Source organism: Anomalospiza imberbis, chromosome 21 (assembly GCF_031753505.1).
Source record: "Anomalospiza imberbis isolate Cuckoo-Finch-1a 21T00152 chromosome 21, ASM3175350v1, whole genome shotgun sequence".
Lineage (NCBI taxonomy): Eukaryota > Metazoa > Chordata > Aves > Passeriformes > Viduidae > Anomalospiza > Anomalospiza imberbis.
In genome coordinates, this window is record NC_089701.1 from 2955403 (window position 1) to 2973772 (window position 18370).

An 18370-nucleotide genomic window follows, 5' to 3' on the forward strand; every position below is an offset into this window, starting at 1 on the left:
TATCCAAAACATGACTCTCTCTTTGCTGCTTCCATTTCATTATTCTGGCATTAAAAATTCAACATGCAAATGTGTTGTGCTCAGTTTTTAAAGCCCAGCAGAGCCCTGTGTCACCATGCAGGGGCTGCAGGACCCAAGAGCATTCCAAGCTCTGGAAAAGCAGAGATTGATGGATGAACAATGTCCCGTCACAGCAGCTGGCTCTGAGCAACCTCCTCCTGTCCACACACAACAATCCCAGCTTTTAGCATCCACCTGCTGCTCCCATAGCACTCACAAATCTCTCCCAGTTGTGTTCCGTGGTTTCATGACATGAAGAAATGATCACAGGAACACCAAACCCCTCCTGGGGCTCGGGGACAGGAGCTGGGGATGATAAACTGCCCATTCTCACTTTCCCACTCCGCTGAGCAGCCAATGAAGTTCACTTAATGGTGTGTTCCTAATAAAACTCCCGGCAGGTTTTATATATTAAATACACAGAGAGGCTTGGGAAGCTCCAGCTCCAGTTTGCAGCCCACTTGTATAACAAAAATATACTGCAGAAAAAGGCATGGCTAAAAAAATATCAAAAAATAGCGGTTTGAGACAAAACTCCCTGAACACACGGGGGGATCTTTAGCATCTGAACCAGCAGCTTCAGCTGAAAATTGTCTTAGTGCCAATGGAAGCAGCAAGCACAGCCTGAAGGGGACGATTCTGTCCCCTCTCTTGAACAAAATGGGACGTGAAGTGGGTAAAACCTTCCCATCTCACCTCTAAGCAGGGTTTTGTTTGGGCTGGAGGTGAAATTTTTCTTAATAACTGTAAAATATGGAGGTGTTGAATTGGGGAACCAGTGCCAACCAGTTGGCTGCTGGAGGGAAAGAGCCTGACAACTCAAGTCACCTTCAAAGAAACCACCCAGGGGTGACTCCTCCAGAGCATCCCTTGTCCTCTCAGCTACAGAGCTGATGCCAGGACACAGATCCCAAAATAGGTGCCCTGATCCAGCCCTTGCTGGTGCCTTTATCCTTTGAAGGATGCTGCATGGAGGAGGGAATTACAGGCAGCCAAGCTTTGTGCTTTTTGTTTTGTTTTGCTGCCTGCAAATCCTCGGCAAACACTCGAGATATTTTCCATTCCATCAGTCATGGGGAGCTGGGATTGATTTTCAGCCAGTTATTGGCCTCCTACCTTCTTGGGATCAAAATTGAATGGTCTGAATGGAAAAAAATAAAAGACCAAAACAAAGCAAAACAAATCTCTCTCTCTGGCTGCAGTCAGTTAATTCCTCACAACAATGGAGGCGGAGGATGGAGGGCAAATGCAGGCAGATGACATTATCAGAGGTGCTGCCAGCAGAAGAGCAGCAGGGACCAGGAGCACGGGTCCCTCTGCTCAGCCCCGGCTCCCTCCTGGCTGCCAAACACAGATTAGAAACCCAATACTTGCCTTTGTCCCCCCTACACAGACCTCGTGGTGACAATTCTGAGCCCATGGACCCTCATCACTGCAATGAGTTTCACCTGCCCAGGAAAGGGAGCAGTGCAGGGGCTGCTCAACTTCTCCTCATCCTCCCTCCCTGTGGGATGCTCAGCCCCCTCCCGCTGCCAGCAGAGCCCTGTGGGATGGATGAGGACATTCCCCAGGTTTCCCAGGGCGCAGACTGGGCTGTGATGAATATTCACTGTCCTCACCACGCGGGTGATGCTGTCACACCCTTACCTTGTTTTCTCCCTCAGGAGCCAGAGGATCCGTCATCCACGATCCAAAGCGGGACCCCGAGGTTTTAATTGTGATCGGGTCACTTATTCCCGTCAGCTTCCCACAGGCTGGAAAAGAGGGGAAGGCTGGTGAGCACCACGACCGCCCCTGAGGGGCACCGGCACCATCCCACCCACTCCTCTCTGCCCTGCTGAGGGTTGGTTTAATTACAGGGAATCACGTCAGGAACAAGTGTCGGATGCTTTTGTTTGTTTCACACCTCTTAATGACAATTGTCCTTATCGCTGTCCCCAAGAAAAGGAGCTTGGCTGAAGCTGGCGAGCTGCGAGTGGCACAGAATCGAGAATGAGAGCAGCAGGCAGGTGGAGGAAGGAGCTGAGGAGCTGCTCTGATCCAGTGGCTGCAGCCAAGATAAAAAGGCAGCCGTGGCTCTTCCAGCCCTGCTGGAAATGTGTGTTTGTTACAGGTTATGCAGAGGAGAAAAAGGAGGAAGGTGGAAAATGGCCCACAATGTAAATCTCCTCCCTGCAAAGATCATTTGCCAGTAACTTTCCCTATTCCCCCTCGTGTTGCACACTCAGGAGACACTGATGGATCCTCCAGGCAGCTCTGGGACAGGAGCCCCAGCGCAGCAGGACGAAGGTGGGAGCATCCCAAGGATCCCTCAGGAGCTGTCCTGGGAATCCTGCCCAGCTCAACCTCACCAGCACAGGGATGGGCACGGGCACTGTGAGCTCAGCTGCTCCAAATCTGCTGAATTCAGGGAGCCAGTTCAGCACCTTGCTGGGTTTTCAAGCCCTAAATATGAGGGGAAGCAGCAGCACCTCTCCTCCAGCTCATTTCCCAGCCCTGGCTCCATCCGTGGATGTGGGATGCTGCAGCCTCAGCATGGAAGGTGCAGCCACATCCCAGTTCCTGTTCCCAAAAATATCCCCAAGTTTCAGGAAAGCTGCCACTCTGGTTCCCTGCCCCACCAAAATTTATCGTGAGTGCAGTGAGGAGTGACAGGTGAGGAGATGAAGATGCCTCGGGAGGGACTGGGGCTGGTGGGGGATGTCCTGTTGGGCAGGGAGAGCTCATTTAAAACCCAGACACACCCAGGGCAGAGGCAATGGGGGACAGCCACCACCTGAAGTTCAGGAGGTGTTTCCTGAGTTCTCCTTTCTGATGTGGGAGCCTCTGGCAGGCTGGGGAAGGGGAAGGTGGCAGTGCTGGGGTGGAGAAGCTGCTCTGGGTGCTGTGTTGGAGCTGCACTGCAGTACCTGCTCAGCAGGACCCAGGGCTGGGCTACAGGTGGGAGCCCCTGCAGGTGCTGCTGGAACACAGGGAGAGCTCTGTCAGCTCAGGACAAGGTCATCCTGCTCCAAATTACCAAGTAAAATCATAGGATGGTTTGTTATCAGGGACCATTAAAGGTCGTTTAGTCCAGCCCCCTGCAATGAGCAGGGATGTCTTTAACCAGATCAGGTTGCTGTCCAACCTGACCTTCATAGAATCATAGATTTTACACCCTGAGCATTTCCAGAACTCTGCAATCCCTCTCAGCTGCCTCTTTCTCACCTGCATTGTAATTCCTGACCAGACACATCCACCTGCCTCAGCTCCAAGCTGTGGCCAAAGGGATCCCCTTAGCTCAGGGCAGAAAACAGAGGAAGATATTCCTGATGTGCACCAGCAGGACATGACCAAGGGCACCATCAGTGCCCAGGCAGATCAAGAGAGGTGCCACCAAAAAGCAGAGCTTTGCTGGGACACAAGGCACAGGAATTTGCCCCCCTGCCTGCTGCACTCCAAACCTCTCAGCTCAGAGGGAGAGCAAAGAGATGCAATGGGTTAAAATAACAAATTTGAATGTCTTGCAGGGGTCCAGCCTTCCCCTAATCCCAGATCTGCCTTCCATTATCACAGCCCTACACTGCTGCCACTTTATGTCTTCCTCCCATTTCCTTGGAGAGGAGCATGCTATAAAAGCTCATTGATTAAAAAAAAAAAAAAAAAAAAGCAGCAGCAGCTGATAAGGGTAAATCAGTGTTGTTTGCAACATCTCCTACACGTTTAGCTAGAGGCACACACAGCCCAGCTCCTCAGCAATGCAGGAGGGTTGCTCTCTCTCCTGCTGTGAACCCATCCCGGGTTGCTGGGGGGAATTTAACGTGGATTTTGAAGATCCCGAGTCAGCTTTGCTGGGTTTGCCACCCAGGCATGGACAACTCCAGCCCCTGAGGTCCTCGCCCACCTGAGGAGATCCAAAGCACTCTCACAATATCAAGAGCTGAGCCTTTTGCAACCCCCCCTCCCCCGCTGGGATGGCAGGAGTATGGGATTCTATGGGAATTCCAGGTCACTCAGGGACAACTGTGCCACAGAAAAGCACATCCTGGTGCTCACCCAGGAGTCCAGCACAGGGGAAACCTGTGGGGAGCAGATCCTAGAGCCTCACAGAGGAGCTGCTTTCACTCCTCTTCGCCCAGAGCTATTCAGATCCTTTCTCCTGGCCACAAAACAGCCTTTTCCCAAGTGTCCCTGTCCTGCACCCTGCCATGAAATGCGTCCCCACGCAGCCCCTTCCTTCAGCTGCATGAGGAATTTTCCAGCAGGAGCAGGTGGAATCTGCTCTCCCCTCCTCCCAGGGTGCCACCACCTCCTCTCCAGCTCTGGATCCTGCCCACAAGTCCTGCTTGGCAGCTCCCAGCAGCTCCTCCACCAACGCACAGGCACCAGCTCCTTCTGGGCTCCATGGTTTTGCTGCCACAGCCGGGATCCTTCCCTGCTCCAGCTTCCCAGGAAGCCAAGGATTGATCCCCATCCCAATCCCAGCCCTCCACGGCAGGGATGGGGCTGTGGCAGCTCAGCTGTGCCTGGATTTTGCCTCTGTTGCTTGGTTGGGAGCACCCTATCCCAAACCCATCAGAGATGGGGCTCCATCCTCATCCCAAAACCATCAGGGATGGGGCTCCATGCTCATCCCAAAACCATCAGGGATGGGGCTCCATGCTCATCCCAAAACCATCAGGGATGGGGCTCCATCCTCATCCCAAAACCATCAGGGATGGAGCTCTATCCCCATCCCAAAACCATCAGGGATGGAGCTCCATCCCCATCCCAAACTCATCAGGGATGGAGCTCCATCCTCATCCCAAACTCATCAGGGATGGAGCTCTATCCCCATCCCAAAACCATCAGGGATGGGGCTCCATCCTCATCCCAAACTCATCAGGGATGGAGCTCCATCCCCATCCCAAACTCATCAAGGATGGAGCTCCATCCCCATCCCAAACTCATCAGGGATGGAGCTCTATCCTCATCCCAAACTCCTCAAGGATGGAGCTCCATCCCCATCCCAAACTCATCAAGGATGGAGCTCCATCCCCATCCCAAACTCCTCAAGGATGGAGCTCCATCCTCATCCCAAACTCATCAGGGATGGAGCTCCATCCCCATCCCAAACTCATCAAGGATGGAGCTCCATCCCCATCCCAAACTCCTCAAGGATGGAGCTCCATCCTCATCCCAAACTCATCAGGGATGGAGCTCCATCCCCATCCCAAACTCATCAAGGATGGAGCTCCATCCCCTTCCCAAACTCCTCAAGGATGGAGCTCCATCCTCATCCCTGCACCAGGATTTTTCCCAAGGAAATCTTGTCCTGCCTGAGTTAAATTCCTCCTAGATCCAAGGAGTGCCAACCCCTGCACTTCCTTTTAGGAACATTAATGGAAAGGCTAAAGTCCCTGTATAAATAGGGATCTTTAGGAGTGTAAACAGAAACACAGATTGAACCTGCCATTATTGATTTTTTTTTCCCCTCCACACACATGCCAGGGTCAGGAAGTGTTTTCACTATTGATCCATCAATAATGCTCAGGAAACCCAAAATGCAAAACAGCACCTTGGCTAAGGAAAAGGCACTGCCAAGGCTCAGAGCTCCCTGGGAGAGGTGAACTGGGTGGGAATGTGGCACATCCCTCCCCTCCCCTTGGCCTGTGCCTTTTGCAGCGGCTCCCTGAACCTTTTTGGGGCACACACATTTCAGGGGAGCAGCAAATCCCAGCTAAAACCTTCCCCTCGAGACATCAGAGAGCCCAGCTGAGCAGATAACCTGCAGCAAAGTGAAATCCTCAGCAATCAGGGCCTCATTGTGTGGCAGCAAAGCATTTGTAAGGCTGTTACCTGAATTTAACTCAATTAGCAACCATTTCCAGTGCTTTACATGCCAGAGAGATAAATAGCATTGGAAATTCAATCCGTGATGTTTCTTTTAAGTGACCAAATAAATCACCTTCCTGAGTGAGCAGCAAATCCTCTGGGATGAACCTTTGGGAGGCACAGAATCCATCTCTGTGAGCACCCAGGGCTGCTGCAAAAGAGCTGCCCTGACCCCAGAGAGAGAGTAAGGGCAGGGAGAAGCCAAAAAGCCCAGCTAAAGACTCAAAAAGATATTAAAAAACACCCAAAAGTTTCTTGACAAGGTTACCTGCAAGAGCTCAGCAATCCTATCTGCCTCATTCTTACTTGGGCTACTGGTCCCAGCTGGACCTGAGCATGAGGGGATGGGATGAGCAGAAAGGGTTAATGGTCCAAGAGCAAATTCTAATTTTTTGGAGCCCTGAATGGTTTGGGAGCTACTCCTTAAAGCCTGCCCAGGATCAGTAGGAGGATTGTCCCAGCTTCCCTGGCTGGAGAGGGGCTGGTGGGGACAGGATGGCTTTGTTTAAAGAACTGTCCCCAAGTTTGAAGTCTCAAATCCCTGTTCCTGCTCCCTGTCCCTGTGACCCACAGCTCCTCCTCATCTTCAAGGGATGGGCTGAAGGCTCTGGGTTCAGCAAGGGAATCCCTCCTAGGGCACCTTCTCCTCCTTCTCCTCCGCCTTCAGCAGGGGAGGGATGAGAGGAGCCATTTGCAGGGGATGTGGGGCTGCCAGGAGGTCTCTGTGTGCCCTTGGTCCACCCCACCCTCCTGGGCCTGTTCTCTTTTCTTATCTTTCCTTCTTATCTGCTCATCCTTCCTTATCTTCCCACTGCACCGTGCCCACCTGATACAGCTCCAGGAACCGGGGACCAATTCACTCCAGCCCTGCTCATTCCTGTCCCCATTATTAGGCTTCCAGGGGGAAGTTCAAGAGGGTGAGGGCAAGGTCAGAATTTCCCTCCTGGCCCAACCCTGCTGCCCTCCCTGTGTCCACCACGGGGTGAGGGGAGGGACAACAGAAAGGGGCAGAAAGCCCCAGCCTGTCCTGTTCTCAAACCAAACCAAACCTGGGGCACCAGCACTCATTAATTAATGTAAATCAAACTCTGATCTCTCTTGGCCAGGGGGGTTTTACCTGTCCCAAGGGTGCCTCGGTGCCTGGCTTGTTCTAATACTCTGAGCATCCACATTTAAATGGGAATTTTACTCTCTGGGTGAGATGGAGCCTACAAGGGATGTCCAAGGAACCAGAAGATGGAGATGCAGAGGGAATGGAGGGGAGGTGGCTGCTCACAGTGTGGAGGCATCTAGAAACAAGCAAAAGCAACCCCAGAAGCAGAGGCAAGAGAGAAACAAAGCGTTACCTTGCCAAGGATATCAAGTGCTCAGAAGAGATCTGATCTTCCGTGAAGTTACCTGAGAGTGTAATTTCGTATGTGCTACCAAAATAGACTGCAGAGCAGTTAATGTGTTTGGATTATCTAAATGGCGTGGCAAGAAAGTCAATAATGGAAGGAGAAATTAAATCAAGTCAGAGCTGGCCCAACACATGGTGCAGAGAGTCCTTGTAGCTGTGGAAGGCAGCGCCTTCCTCCTTCCCCCTGTGTTTGGGGTCACACGTTTGGTTTGGTGACAGCTGAGCCTCCCCACAACAGCCCCAAGAGTTTTCAGTCAATTCAAACCCTGTGGATGAGGTCAGAGATGAATCCCTGGTGGTTTGGCAGCAGCCTGGTGGAAATGGCTCCCTGCTCCCTTGGGGAACGGGAGAGGGAGGATTCACATCCCGCGCAGGGGCAGGACCACACCGCGCACCGGCTCCTCATGCTCTGCTCCGGGGGGATTGGCAAGATGCAAAAAAAAGAAAGGAAACCGAGGGAAACCGAGGCACAGCCCCACACCCCCCACCACGAGCAGAGCCCTTTGCTGACGGGCCAGGTCCAGGGATGCAGAAGCAAAAGGGGTGCAAGTGTTGGCTTTGCATAAGCGTGAGCTGCCACTTATGCAAGCGCCGCCCACACGCCCACTCGGAGGGGAGGAGGATCCTGAAGCGCTCACACCACGAGCAGCATTGCCCCTGCCAGTAATCCTGAGCAGGACTACTCCCAGGAGGAATGTTCCTGGTGGCATAACTCTTGGCAGGATCACCCCTGGCTGTGTGGAGCTCATCCCTCGCGGCCGGGCACGGCACCAGATGTCCAGCGGGGCATCTCTGCCTCCGGCCGGGATGCGTGCGTTGGCGCCGGTGGCGTTGGAGCCACCATGGTGGTTCTGAGCCTACCTAATTTTTGCATGCATGCACGAAGCCTTTCTTCAAGATTTGACACTCTGTTCTGAAGCTCTTCGTAGTCATAGGCGCCAATCTCCTCCTGGAGTTCGTTTAGAACTGACGTCAGATTCTGGACCTCCTCTTTAAACTGCAATACCAATTTGGCATCGGCTTTGTACTCTTCCAACACTGGTATCAAAGGCCTAAGTTCCTCCATTTTCGCTTTTATTGCCTGCAAGGTTAAAATAAGCTCGGTTCAGTGCTATGCGTGCAAAAATCTGCAACACTCTGCCTTGACCTGGGTGCTTCCTATGGGAGCGAAATGTTCACATATCCCACAATTATTAGCATTAAAATTAGCTCAATTATTATTTTTGGTCCGAATGATGTCTTGGCAAGAACATATTAAACAGGCTGCAGAACACCAAAATATTTGGGAAAGGCCTTTATTTGTCATTTTTAGAATGCAACATCTTAGGGTTACATGCTTCAGATCACATACACAAAGAGTTGTTGTTTTTTTTCTTTTTTTCTTTCCAAAAAATAAAAGAAAATAAGATATATATGCATTGACAAGGGTTTCAAACTATTCATGAAATGCATCTACAATTGCATGCAAAGGAAGATCTCGGTTGTGTGGTTCAAGGTTCCTTAGTGAGATATGGTGCTAATTTGGAAAATAATCAAAAAAATCAATGCATGGTGCAAAATGCTCTGTGGCCCTCTTTTCATGGTTACATGGGAGTGAACTGCTTCTTCAGTCACTGCAGCATTGAAAAAACTTGCTTTTTAGTTAGCCCTGTAAGCAAGAAAATGAAATACTGTTGAGGATCTAGCTCACTAACCTGCCTTATATAGATAGCCATTCATAGACAAATACTCTTACGGCACTAAAGAGAGAAAAAAAAAACAACACAAGAGCTCTAAAACACTCACAGTTTAATGCTGGCATTAGCAGGAACAAAATGCTGTGGCTGTTCTTTCAAATGCTGCTTTGGCAGCAAATTGGACAAAAATTCCTCACTGGTTTCAAGCGTGGAATAGAAAAATAAAATTAATTATCAGATGGATTTTGCAGAAATGCTTTTTCTCTTCTTTTTTTAAATTTTTGTTTTGTTTTGTTTTTTTTTTTTTTTTTTTTTGCTCATTTAAAGGCTCAGAATGCAGCATTTTGTTGCAGATGCTTTGCTCCAGCAGCAAATGAGTAGACATTAATATGCATGCACCTACCCGTAATGAAGTGTGTTAGAACACCCAAAATCCCTGGTGCTGCTCAAATTACAGTGGCCAAGCTCGCAGCACCCAGGGCTGTGACATCTGCCTGTGTCCTGAAGCTTTTTGGGGCTGAACAGGATCAAGAGTTCCTCCTCAGCCTCCTTCCCATCCATCCCCTCCTATTTAAGCCACAAGGTTTTTTTCCCTCCGGTGCTTTGCACGTGGGGGAAGGTTTAAACTTTATTTCATTTAAAGTTCCCTGGCAGGCAGCGGGGAGGGTTGAACTCATCAGAATGGTGGAGGGGGGAAAAATAATAACTGAAATAAATAAATAATTAAATAAATGAAACTCATGCTCAAGTCTTTCCATCCAGACTGCAGAGCTAAATTTAGGGTCCTGCAGTAACTGGAGATGGGGAGCGGAGGAGGTGGAGTTGGTGAAAAGTTTTAAGAACCATCTTCCCAGCTTTTTATGAGATAATCGTGGTATTTCAGTATTTAGACTTAAAAAAAATCTGCTGTAAAATACCAGCCAGCTGCCTGCAAACGAAGGTGGGAATCAGCTGGGTGACTGATCAGAAAAGTCCCCAAATTCCACCAGAAATCCTTTCTGTTTGATTTTTTATATCTATTAACCCACAGCACTGCTAAAATTTAAGATTCCAGTATTGCTCTGAACATCTTTTTGGCAATTTCATTCATCCTCAAGCAACTTCCTGAGTGTTTGGCCACTGCTCCCAGTGCCAGCTGCATTCCAGAGGCTGCAGCTCCTCTCCCCCTCCGTCCAGCACCAGGACACCACACAAAATCCATCAGAAGGTGCTGCCTCTGCTGCCAACACCCAAAATTGGACAAAATCCTGGAGATGTGCAGTTTGCCAGCCTGAGGACAGCTGTAATAATTGTATTTTTGGGGTATTTTTTCGGGGGGGGGGGGGGTGATGTTTATTGATGAAGAACTTTCTCCAGCCACCCCCAGGGCAGACAGGGTTTGGTGACTGCCCGCTGTGGTTTGCCACATGCTGCAGGAATGCAAAGGGAGCCCCAGTTCCTGGGGCTTTTTCCCCCAAGAAATGGGTGCTGGGCATGGCAAGGAGAAGCTGCCTGGCCACAGAGGGGAACCCACCTCACCCAGAGCTCGGGTGTCTCCCTGCAGACCCCCCCGATGGACTCACCCTGCACCACCTTATTTCGGGCACCCAGGCGGGTGTGGGAACGCAGAGATTTGTGCTTTTACCCTATAACAAGATGCAGGGCTGAGGATGTGAGGCCACAGCCTGGATCTGGCTGTGCTTTGGGCGGGAAGGAGCCCACAGCTGGTCCCCTGATGGGAGCCAGGGCCACAGTGCCATGCCCAGGGCCACAGCTGCCGTAGCAGTTTGGAAATCAGACCTACCTTAAACTGCCTTGCCAGGTGCTGCTTGTGGCTTTCTTCCACTTGCTTAAATTTGGATTCCAGTCCCCTCATCTGGTTTTCCATCTTCTCCACATACTGTAGGTCTCTCTGAGTCCTCCTGTCCAACACCTCTATCGACTGGGACATGTTTTGCACCTGCCAAACAAGAAGGGACTCATTAAGAAGGTGCTGCCAGCAGCGAGGCAGCCCCCCTTGCATCCCAAGGCTGACCTTTCCCACACACTCAGCACAGCTAAAGGGCAAGCAGCCCATGCATTATTTACTGCCTCATCAACAGCAGCTCCCAGATTACGACCCTGTGCTCCAAAACACAGCAAAACCAGTTTCATAAATGATTTTTTTTTTTTTTTTTTTGCTGCTGCTAAGCTGCAGAGAAGAATTCAGCAATCCAACATGGAAATGAGGGGTGTAGTTGAGGTTAAACTCAGGCTGGCCTCTCTGACAGGCACCTGCTGTGGCACGAGGAGAGCTCAGAGGTGACAGCAGCACACCGGGCTGGCAGGAAAAGCTTCTGCCCAGGTGCTCATTTCCATCTCCTCGTGAGCACAAACCTCAGTCCCCGCCAGCAGAACTTCATTATCCACCCAGCCTGCTCAGACAGCATCTGCCACAGCAACCCCAGTGGCAGGGAGGGCATCCTGGAGCCGGGGAGCAGCGGGGCAGGGTTGGTACCCCACTGGTGCCCTCCCGCTCGGGAGCTCCAGCTCCGGAGCCGAGCGGTGCCGCATTCCCGCGGCTCCCGCTCGGAGCCCATCTGGCCTCGCCGGGGGAATGATGCAAGGAGCTTGGCTGGGCTCACAGTGAGAAAACGAGCTGGAGGTGTGAGGAGGGGAGGGGAACGCCAGCGAGGCTGACCTGATTTTGAAGGTTGGCTGCCATCTGATTTATTAAGATATTCCCTCCTGTTTTCCAGGCTGGGAGAGGTGGAACGAGCTCTGACGTCAGCTCCTGTTTAGCACCGAGCCATATTTAAGGGCTCTGCAGCGGGGCCGGACGTGTTTGTCCCACGGTGGGGACGTGACGGGGCTCAGCCCACGGGCACTGCTCCTGCCACCGCCACGTCACCCCAGCAGTGCCACCGCCGCGATGACGTCCGTGGGTAAAGTGAATCAGGCATCCAGCCTGCTGCTGCTGCTGCGTCAGGGCCTCCAGAGCCAGCCTGCTCCCAGCTTGCTCCCAGCTCCCAGCCTGCTCCCAGCCTGCTCAGCTGTGGGTGGCTGAGCCAACCCTGAGCAGGAGCCAGCCCTGTCCCCCGATGGATGCCACATCCGCTCCCGTCTGCGTCCTCGCCGCAGCCAAGCTGGCGTGGGGAAGGAAGGAGTGGTGAGAATCCCACATTTCCTCTGGCAAAACCCACTGTGGTGGGCTGGGACTTACCTGGAGTGGCAGAGCGAGGGCAAGGCAGGACACCCGCGCAGGGCAAATGCCAACTGTGCCCCTCCAGCTTGGAAAAACCATCACAGTGCCCGTTGCTCATGCAGGATGACACTGAAACTATTGCAGGATCTATTAAAAATGTATGGATGACCTGTATGGCAAAGGCCAACAGGCTTTGGAGTGTTCTGTACAACTGCTCCGGGGGTCAGAGTGTTCCTCAGCAAAGGTGAAGCTATTTGTGGTCTCTGAGCCTCAGATATGAACCAGCAGCACCATGACCTCCCCAGGACCTGCTCAGGGAGGTGTGAGGAGCAGGGAAGTGCACAACAAGGTTTGGAGGAGAAAAGAGCAAATCTGAGCTCAGCCTGAGCCTGGTCAGCTCCCTTTAAGCTGTGCCTCCCACAGGGGATGTGAGCTCTCAGTGGGTGTTAATTCACCTGGGCTGCATGTGGAGGAGTTTGAAGACCTCTCTGTGCCCCGAGGCAGGAGAAGAGAAGCCTTAGACAAGCATGGCTGGGCTGCCAAGCTACTTTTATTCCAGTTATCAGCCGATCCTTTGAGTCGAGCAGCAGAATTGCTCCAAGGAGCAGAGAGAGGCACGACTTGTAGGGCTCATGCAAAATTTATCCCATTTATCCCACTAGTGCCTAACCCAACTGCAAATAATCAGAAAAGAGCATTTCTGTAATGACAGACCAATACCTGAGTCTGCTGAATAAAATTTTGGGGGGCTTCTTAGGCTCTTTCTCAGGTGGTGGGAAGGGAGAGACATGCTCTGCTCTCGGGCATCTCGCCCAGGCTGCTGCCCTCAAACACCTCTGGAATGTTTCTGCTCCTCCCTGAAGCAGAGGAAAACAACTTCCTCACATGCCTCTGCACAGAGATGCCTAAGATGAGCTGCTGTGCTATCCTGGGGTGGATTTCACAAGCCCAGAGTGGGTATTTGTTGCCCTTGTTGTTTTCCATGGGGCAAGATCTGGGCCAGATTTGTAGGGAGTGAGCCTGAGATCCCTGACAGATCCCTGAGAGCCCCGTGCTCCAGCAGCTGAGGATCTGCCTGTTGTCCCTCATTAGCATATTATGCCCTTGATCCAGCAAAGTACTTTGGCACATGATTAGGTTTCAATGAGCCTGTTGGAGCTCAGGCTGAAGCATGTACAGAAGTGCTCTAATGAACTCAGGCCCAAGGATAGTGCCTCTTAAATTCCCTCAGCTCCATCCATCAGCTGCAGTCCTCAAACATCGCCTGAAAATGCTTTTTGCTTCCTCTCTCAGCCTGAAACCTCATTTTCACCAAGATAATGTGACACAGTTACCTGTGGCTGGCTGGGGGAAAAGAGTTATTTTTAGCAGTTGAAATAGGAAATTAATACAAATGAAGCTTCCAGTGCTGCTCTTGTCATCCTGTTTGATGAGTTGATTCACAATCAAACCAGAGTCACAGGGAGTCAGTATTGGCCTGATGACCTCAGTGAGGTTTATAAAGTCAAATCCAAGGTTTAAACCCTGCTCAAGCCTCCCTGTGGATCAGCCTTTCCTGCCAGCTCCAAAAGGGCTGTTCTGAGCCCAGCTTTGGGGTGACAGCTGGGACGAACCTTCAGCCTTGGGGAGCTGCACAAACTGATGGAGCAACAGCAAGAGGAATCTCGAGGGAGATTTTTCAAGGTTTAGGGGAAAAATCAGCAGAGAAATGGACTCAGCTGATGGTTCGGGAAATGAAAAGTTCATCTGGTGAGGTCTGCAGGAGGCAGTGATGGCTGAGATGTCACTGTCCCCCTATACACACCTGGGAGTGACCATCAGAGGAACAAAAAGAACTGTTAAGTCTGGAAATCAGCACTGGCTGAGGGGAAGGATTGGCAGGAAACCAGAAATGGTTTCACCACCAGAGGAGGAAGTTGTCCCTGATAACAGGGCCAGAACAAATAAATAAATCAATCAAATTCTGTTTGGAGATCAAACACAATCTGAAGATGATGAGCAGGACTGAGGTGATGTCTTGGCTTGGGTGCAGTCCAAGGTCTGGACTCAGCACCTGCCACGTGGAAGGCTGGAAGGACTCGGTGTACCCCAGCCAAGGATGAGCTCAGACACCTCGAGTGTCAAACCATGGGCTGAACACTCTGTGCAGCCTGAGCAGCCCTGGCTGCCCTCCCCTCCCCTCTTTAACCTGTCAGGATGCCCAGCACTCATTCCCAGCCACAGAAACTGCACTTCCTACACAGATCCTCATCCCCATCAACTGAGCATGGATGGATGGCAGCTCTGAACCTCGAAATTCCAAAAGATTCTGCATGGAGATTTCCCTGAAGATGCTGTAATTGCTTTGTGTACACACACATGCAGCTGATGCCATGCAACATCATTTCCACGGGTGAATTCCACGTCTGCTCCTTGGAAAACCCAAACACAATTAGCTCCTTGACACATTGTGCTGCTTCCTGTGCTGCCAGGGAGAAAGCAGGAGAATTTCCCCCCATCACAAAGCTAGGGTTAGAATGCCAGCTGAGGGAAGGAGTTTTCAGGATTGGAATGCTTGCTGGGAAGCTGGAAGCTCTGCTCTGCAGTTGTTTGTGCCTCCAGGGATTATCAGTTCAGCCTCCATCAAGATCAGATGTCTGGCACTAAGAGCCCATTCCTTATTTTGGGGTTTTTCATATAGGTTAGCGTGGGAGTGAGATGCAGCCAGATTAGCAGGCAGGTAACATCCCACAACACATGCCCAGAAATCCTGCTCCTCCCTCACTTTTTCTCCATTGGCAGCCAGAGAGCTGCATGAAAAAAACCCCACTGAGCCCTTCCACCCTCCTGATGTTATCCCAGGTCTCCCATCCCCAACTCCTGCCCATCAGCAGAGGGCATTGGGTGAAATCCTGATTGTTCAGAGCGGATGAAGAGTTCTGGGAACACCTCTGAGCTGTCCATAAATCCTGCTGCCTCTCAGGAGCAAATGCACCCAGGGCGTTATTGCTGCGAGAAAGAAAAGCCTGACTTGGGATTATTTTTAGCAGCCTCTGACAACCCAAAGAATTGTTTTAGGGCTGAATGTTTCCTGGCTGGCTTTATTGTCCTCAGCACATGGGGAAATCAGTTAAGTGGAGGTTTAATATTGTTAGAGGGAATTAATACAGCAGCTTTCCCCAAAGCAGCAGGATGAAAATTCTTTTGTCATGCACGGCACAGGCCAATATAGCATTAGGGGATGGGGTTTAATTATATATCCAGCACAGGAGCCAGCTCATATTTGCACGAGAAGAGCACAATTTCACATGAAGCAGCATTTCTTCACTGAAATCTATTATCTGGAAAATTCCTTGTTATTGGGGATGTTTCCCTAATGAGATTCTTTTGATCTTTTTGGACAGCAGACTATTAAAAACTAATCAAGAGGATGTCAACGTTAGGCAGAAAACCAATGAGCGTCATCTCTGTGCTACCTGCTGGCGACAGCTTGCAGGGTTTTACTTGACCTTTTTGATAGCACCTTGCCTAGGAAAGCTTGCTTTGGGCTTTTAATTCTATCTCCTCTCCTGTTGCTGAGTCGGCTCTGAAACTGCTTCTGCCAACAGAATGAAAAAAAGGGATCTTTAAATTTTTTTTTTTTTTTTTAGGGATATGGTTCAATATTGGTGCTTTGATCTCAGCAGTTTTCCCTTGACCTTAGGCCAGGCTTTCCTCTCAGAAAACACTTAAGAGATTTCTCCTCCTGCCTGCAGCTGATTATTCTCCACTACACACACAGGGACAGCTACACATGGAAAAGCCATCCCAAGGGGCTTTCCCTGGAAACCAAGGCTCAGCTCAGGTTTCTACCCCACCAAACCAAACCACTTTTGCCAGCAGGGGCCAAGCTTTACCTTTTCTAGGAGTTGTCTCAGCTGCTTTGTCCTGGCATCACGCGAGCACATCGTCTGCTGAGGTGCCACCACTGTGCATATACAACGTCCCTCACTGTCCTGGGCAGAGCTGTAGACCTGCCAGCTTTCCTCTGGGTTGGTAGGCAACACCTAATTAACACAGGGAAAGATGGGTTAATTAAGCAGGGGAGGCCTGGCAGGGCTGCGGGAGGTGAAGGGGGATGAGTGCAGGAAGCAGGACCGACGTGGCAGGGAGTGGAGCTGTGCTGGAGGCTCCTCCAAGGGCCCAGCTGGCAAAATTCACTCGGAATGCAAAAATATGGATTGTGGACAAACCAGAGAAGGGTCTGAAAAGGAGAGGAAGAGCGGAAAACACGAAGACAACGCGAGTGGGAAAACGTGGACATGGGGAAACAGCGAAAATTCCGGGCTCTGGCCAGCGCTGAGCACATCGCGGTGGGGAGCCCCTGCCCTGCCGCGGAGACAGAGCACGCGGCTTGTCCCTGACACCGGCACAGGGACGTGCCCGAGCCACCAAGGAGGGCACAGCGTCCTGCCGAGGGCTGAGCAGTGCCCTCTGCCCTGCAGAGCCTGCCTGTGTCCGGGTCCGGCAGCCGGAGATGAGCTCTGCTGGGCGCTCGGACACCAGGAGGCACGGACACCGCGAGTGATGGACACCGGGAGGCACGGACACCGCGAGTGATGGACACCGGGAGGCACGGACACCGCAAGTGATGGACACCGGGAGGCACGGACACCACGGGTCACAGACACCGCGAGTGATGGACACCGGGAGGCACGGACACCCCGGGTCACGGACACTGGGAGTCATGGACACCGCGAGTGATGGACACCGGGAGGTTCGGACACCCTGGGTCACGGACATTGGGAGTCACGGACACCCCAAGTCTTGGACACTGGGAGGCACGGACACCCCGGGTCACGGACACTGGGAGTCATGGACACCGCGAGTGATGGACACCGGGAGGTTCGGACACCCCGGGTCACGGACACTAGGAGTCATGGACACCGCGAGTGATGGACACCGGGAGGCTCGGACACCCCGGGTCACGGACACTGGGAGTCACGGACACCCCAAGTCTTGGACACCCCGACTCACGGACACCGCGAGGTGTGGACACCACGAGTCTCACACACCGGGAGGCACGGACGCTCCGAGTCACGGACACCGCGAGTGACGCTCCCCCTCTCTCTGCCAGATTCCCCGGGCAAGAGGAGCTTCCCCAGACAATCGCTTCCCTCCGTTCCAGGCAGGGAATGGCCGGAGCCGAGCCCCGTGCAGAATTCCAGCAGGGATGGGATGCAGTCCTGAGGGCACGCCGGGGAAGGCAGCCCACCCCAAACACAGTGCATTCCCCTCTCTGGTCTTAATTTTTCTCCATTATTTAATCCCAACCCAGCCTCAGAGCACTTTGAAGGTGTCACCGTGTCCCCAGCCAGAGGGGAAATGTTCTTTTCACGGCTTCACTACAGAACAAATCACCTTGCAAATGCCCACGTTGACAGACATGCCCAGGCAGACGCACAATTGGATTTCCTGGCTAAAACAACCGGGGAAAAACAAAATAAGAATAATAAATGGATCTCATAAACCCTGACAACGTGGAAAAACAAATCCCAGCTTCATTCACTGAGCAGCACAACCACTATACGGAATACTCTGGGAACAGCAGAGCTGCAGTAGCGGGGCTCTGACAGAAAGCACGAGCGTGCAGCCTGCAGGAGAAAGGTGCCCGATCTTCCCCGCTCAGGGAAGACAGACAGACAGGAATGATTTTCCCAGCCCTTCCCAAAGTGGGAAGCTCAGGCACAGCCCCAGCCCTCCAGCAGAGCAGGGACAGGGGATGTCCAGCCCCACACGGCGACTTCCCGGCTGCATCTCCATCCCACCGAGGGCGGATGGGCAGGGAGGGCAGCGGAGGAGCCTCCCGGGACTCGCAGCCGCTCTCCCGGCGGCTTTTGCAGCGGCCACGAGGGAAACTTTGCATCCCTTTGGCTGCAGGGACGATGCGGAGAGGCAGCCGAGTCGCCCCCAGGCACGAACGAGGGATGGCTGAACTAGAGGAGAGAAGAGGAGAGGGAGAGACGCTCCCTGCACCGTCACCCCCATGTCCTGCCAGCACCCCCCGTCCCCTCACCGCCCCATCCCCGCTCCTGCAGCACCGCGGGGACACTTGGCCGCGATGTCCCCGAGGGGCGGCGATCCTGCCCCGACTGCAGATCCTGCAGGGGGGGACACCTGGGCAAGAAGAGATGTGACAGCCCGGGGGACAACCAGGCGGGGAGGGACTGGGCGGCGGCGGAGAGCAGCCGCAGGGATGCT

At 52.3% G+C, this 18370-nt stretch overlaps 1 protein-coding gene across 3 annotated transcripts in view; it reads right to left on the reverse strand.

Annotated features, from left to right (window-relative positions):
- The window catches only part of OLFM1 (olfactomedin 1), a 34041-nt gene that overhangs the window by 3110 nt on the left and 12561 nt on the right, over positions 1 to 18370 (reverse strand). For 2 of the 3 annotated variants that reach the window (XM_068211095.1, XM_068211094.1), the window contains exons 2-5: positions 16027 to 16176; positions 10772 to 10927; positions 8174 to 8393; positions 1708 to 1814 (exon numbers count right to left, since the gene is read on the reverse strand). In XM_068211095.1, coding sequence (XP_068067196.1) covers positions 1708 to 1814; positions 8174 to 8393; positions 10772 to 10927; positions 16027 to 16176 — 633 coding nt within the window. Of the gene's footprint in view, positions 1 to 1707; positions 1815 to 8173; positions 8394 to 8591; positions 8961 to 10771; positions 10928 to 16026; positions 16177 to 18370 lie in introns of those variants that run through there. The other variant, XM_068211096.1, reaches the window with a different exon arrangement.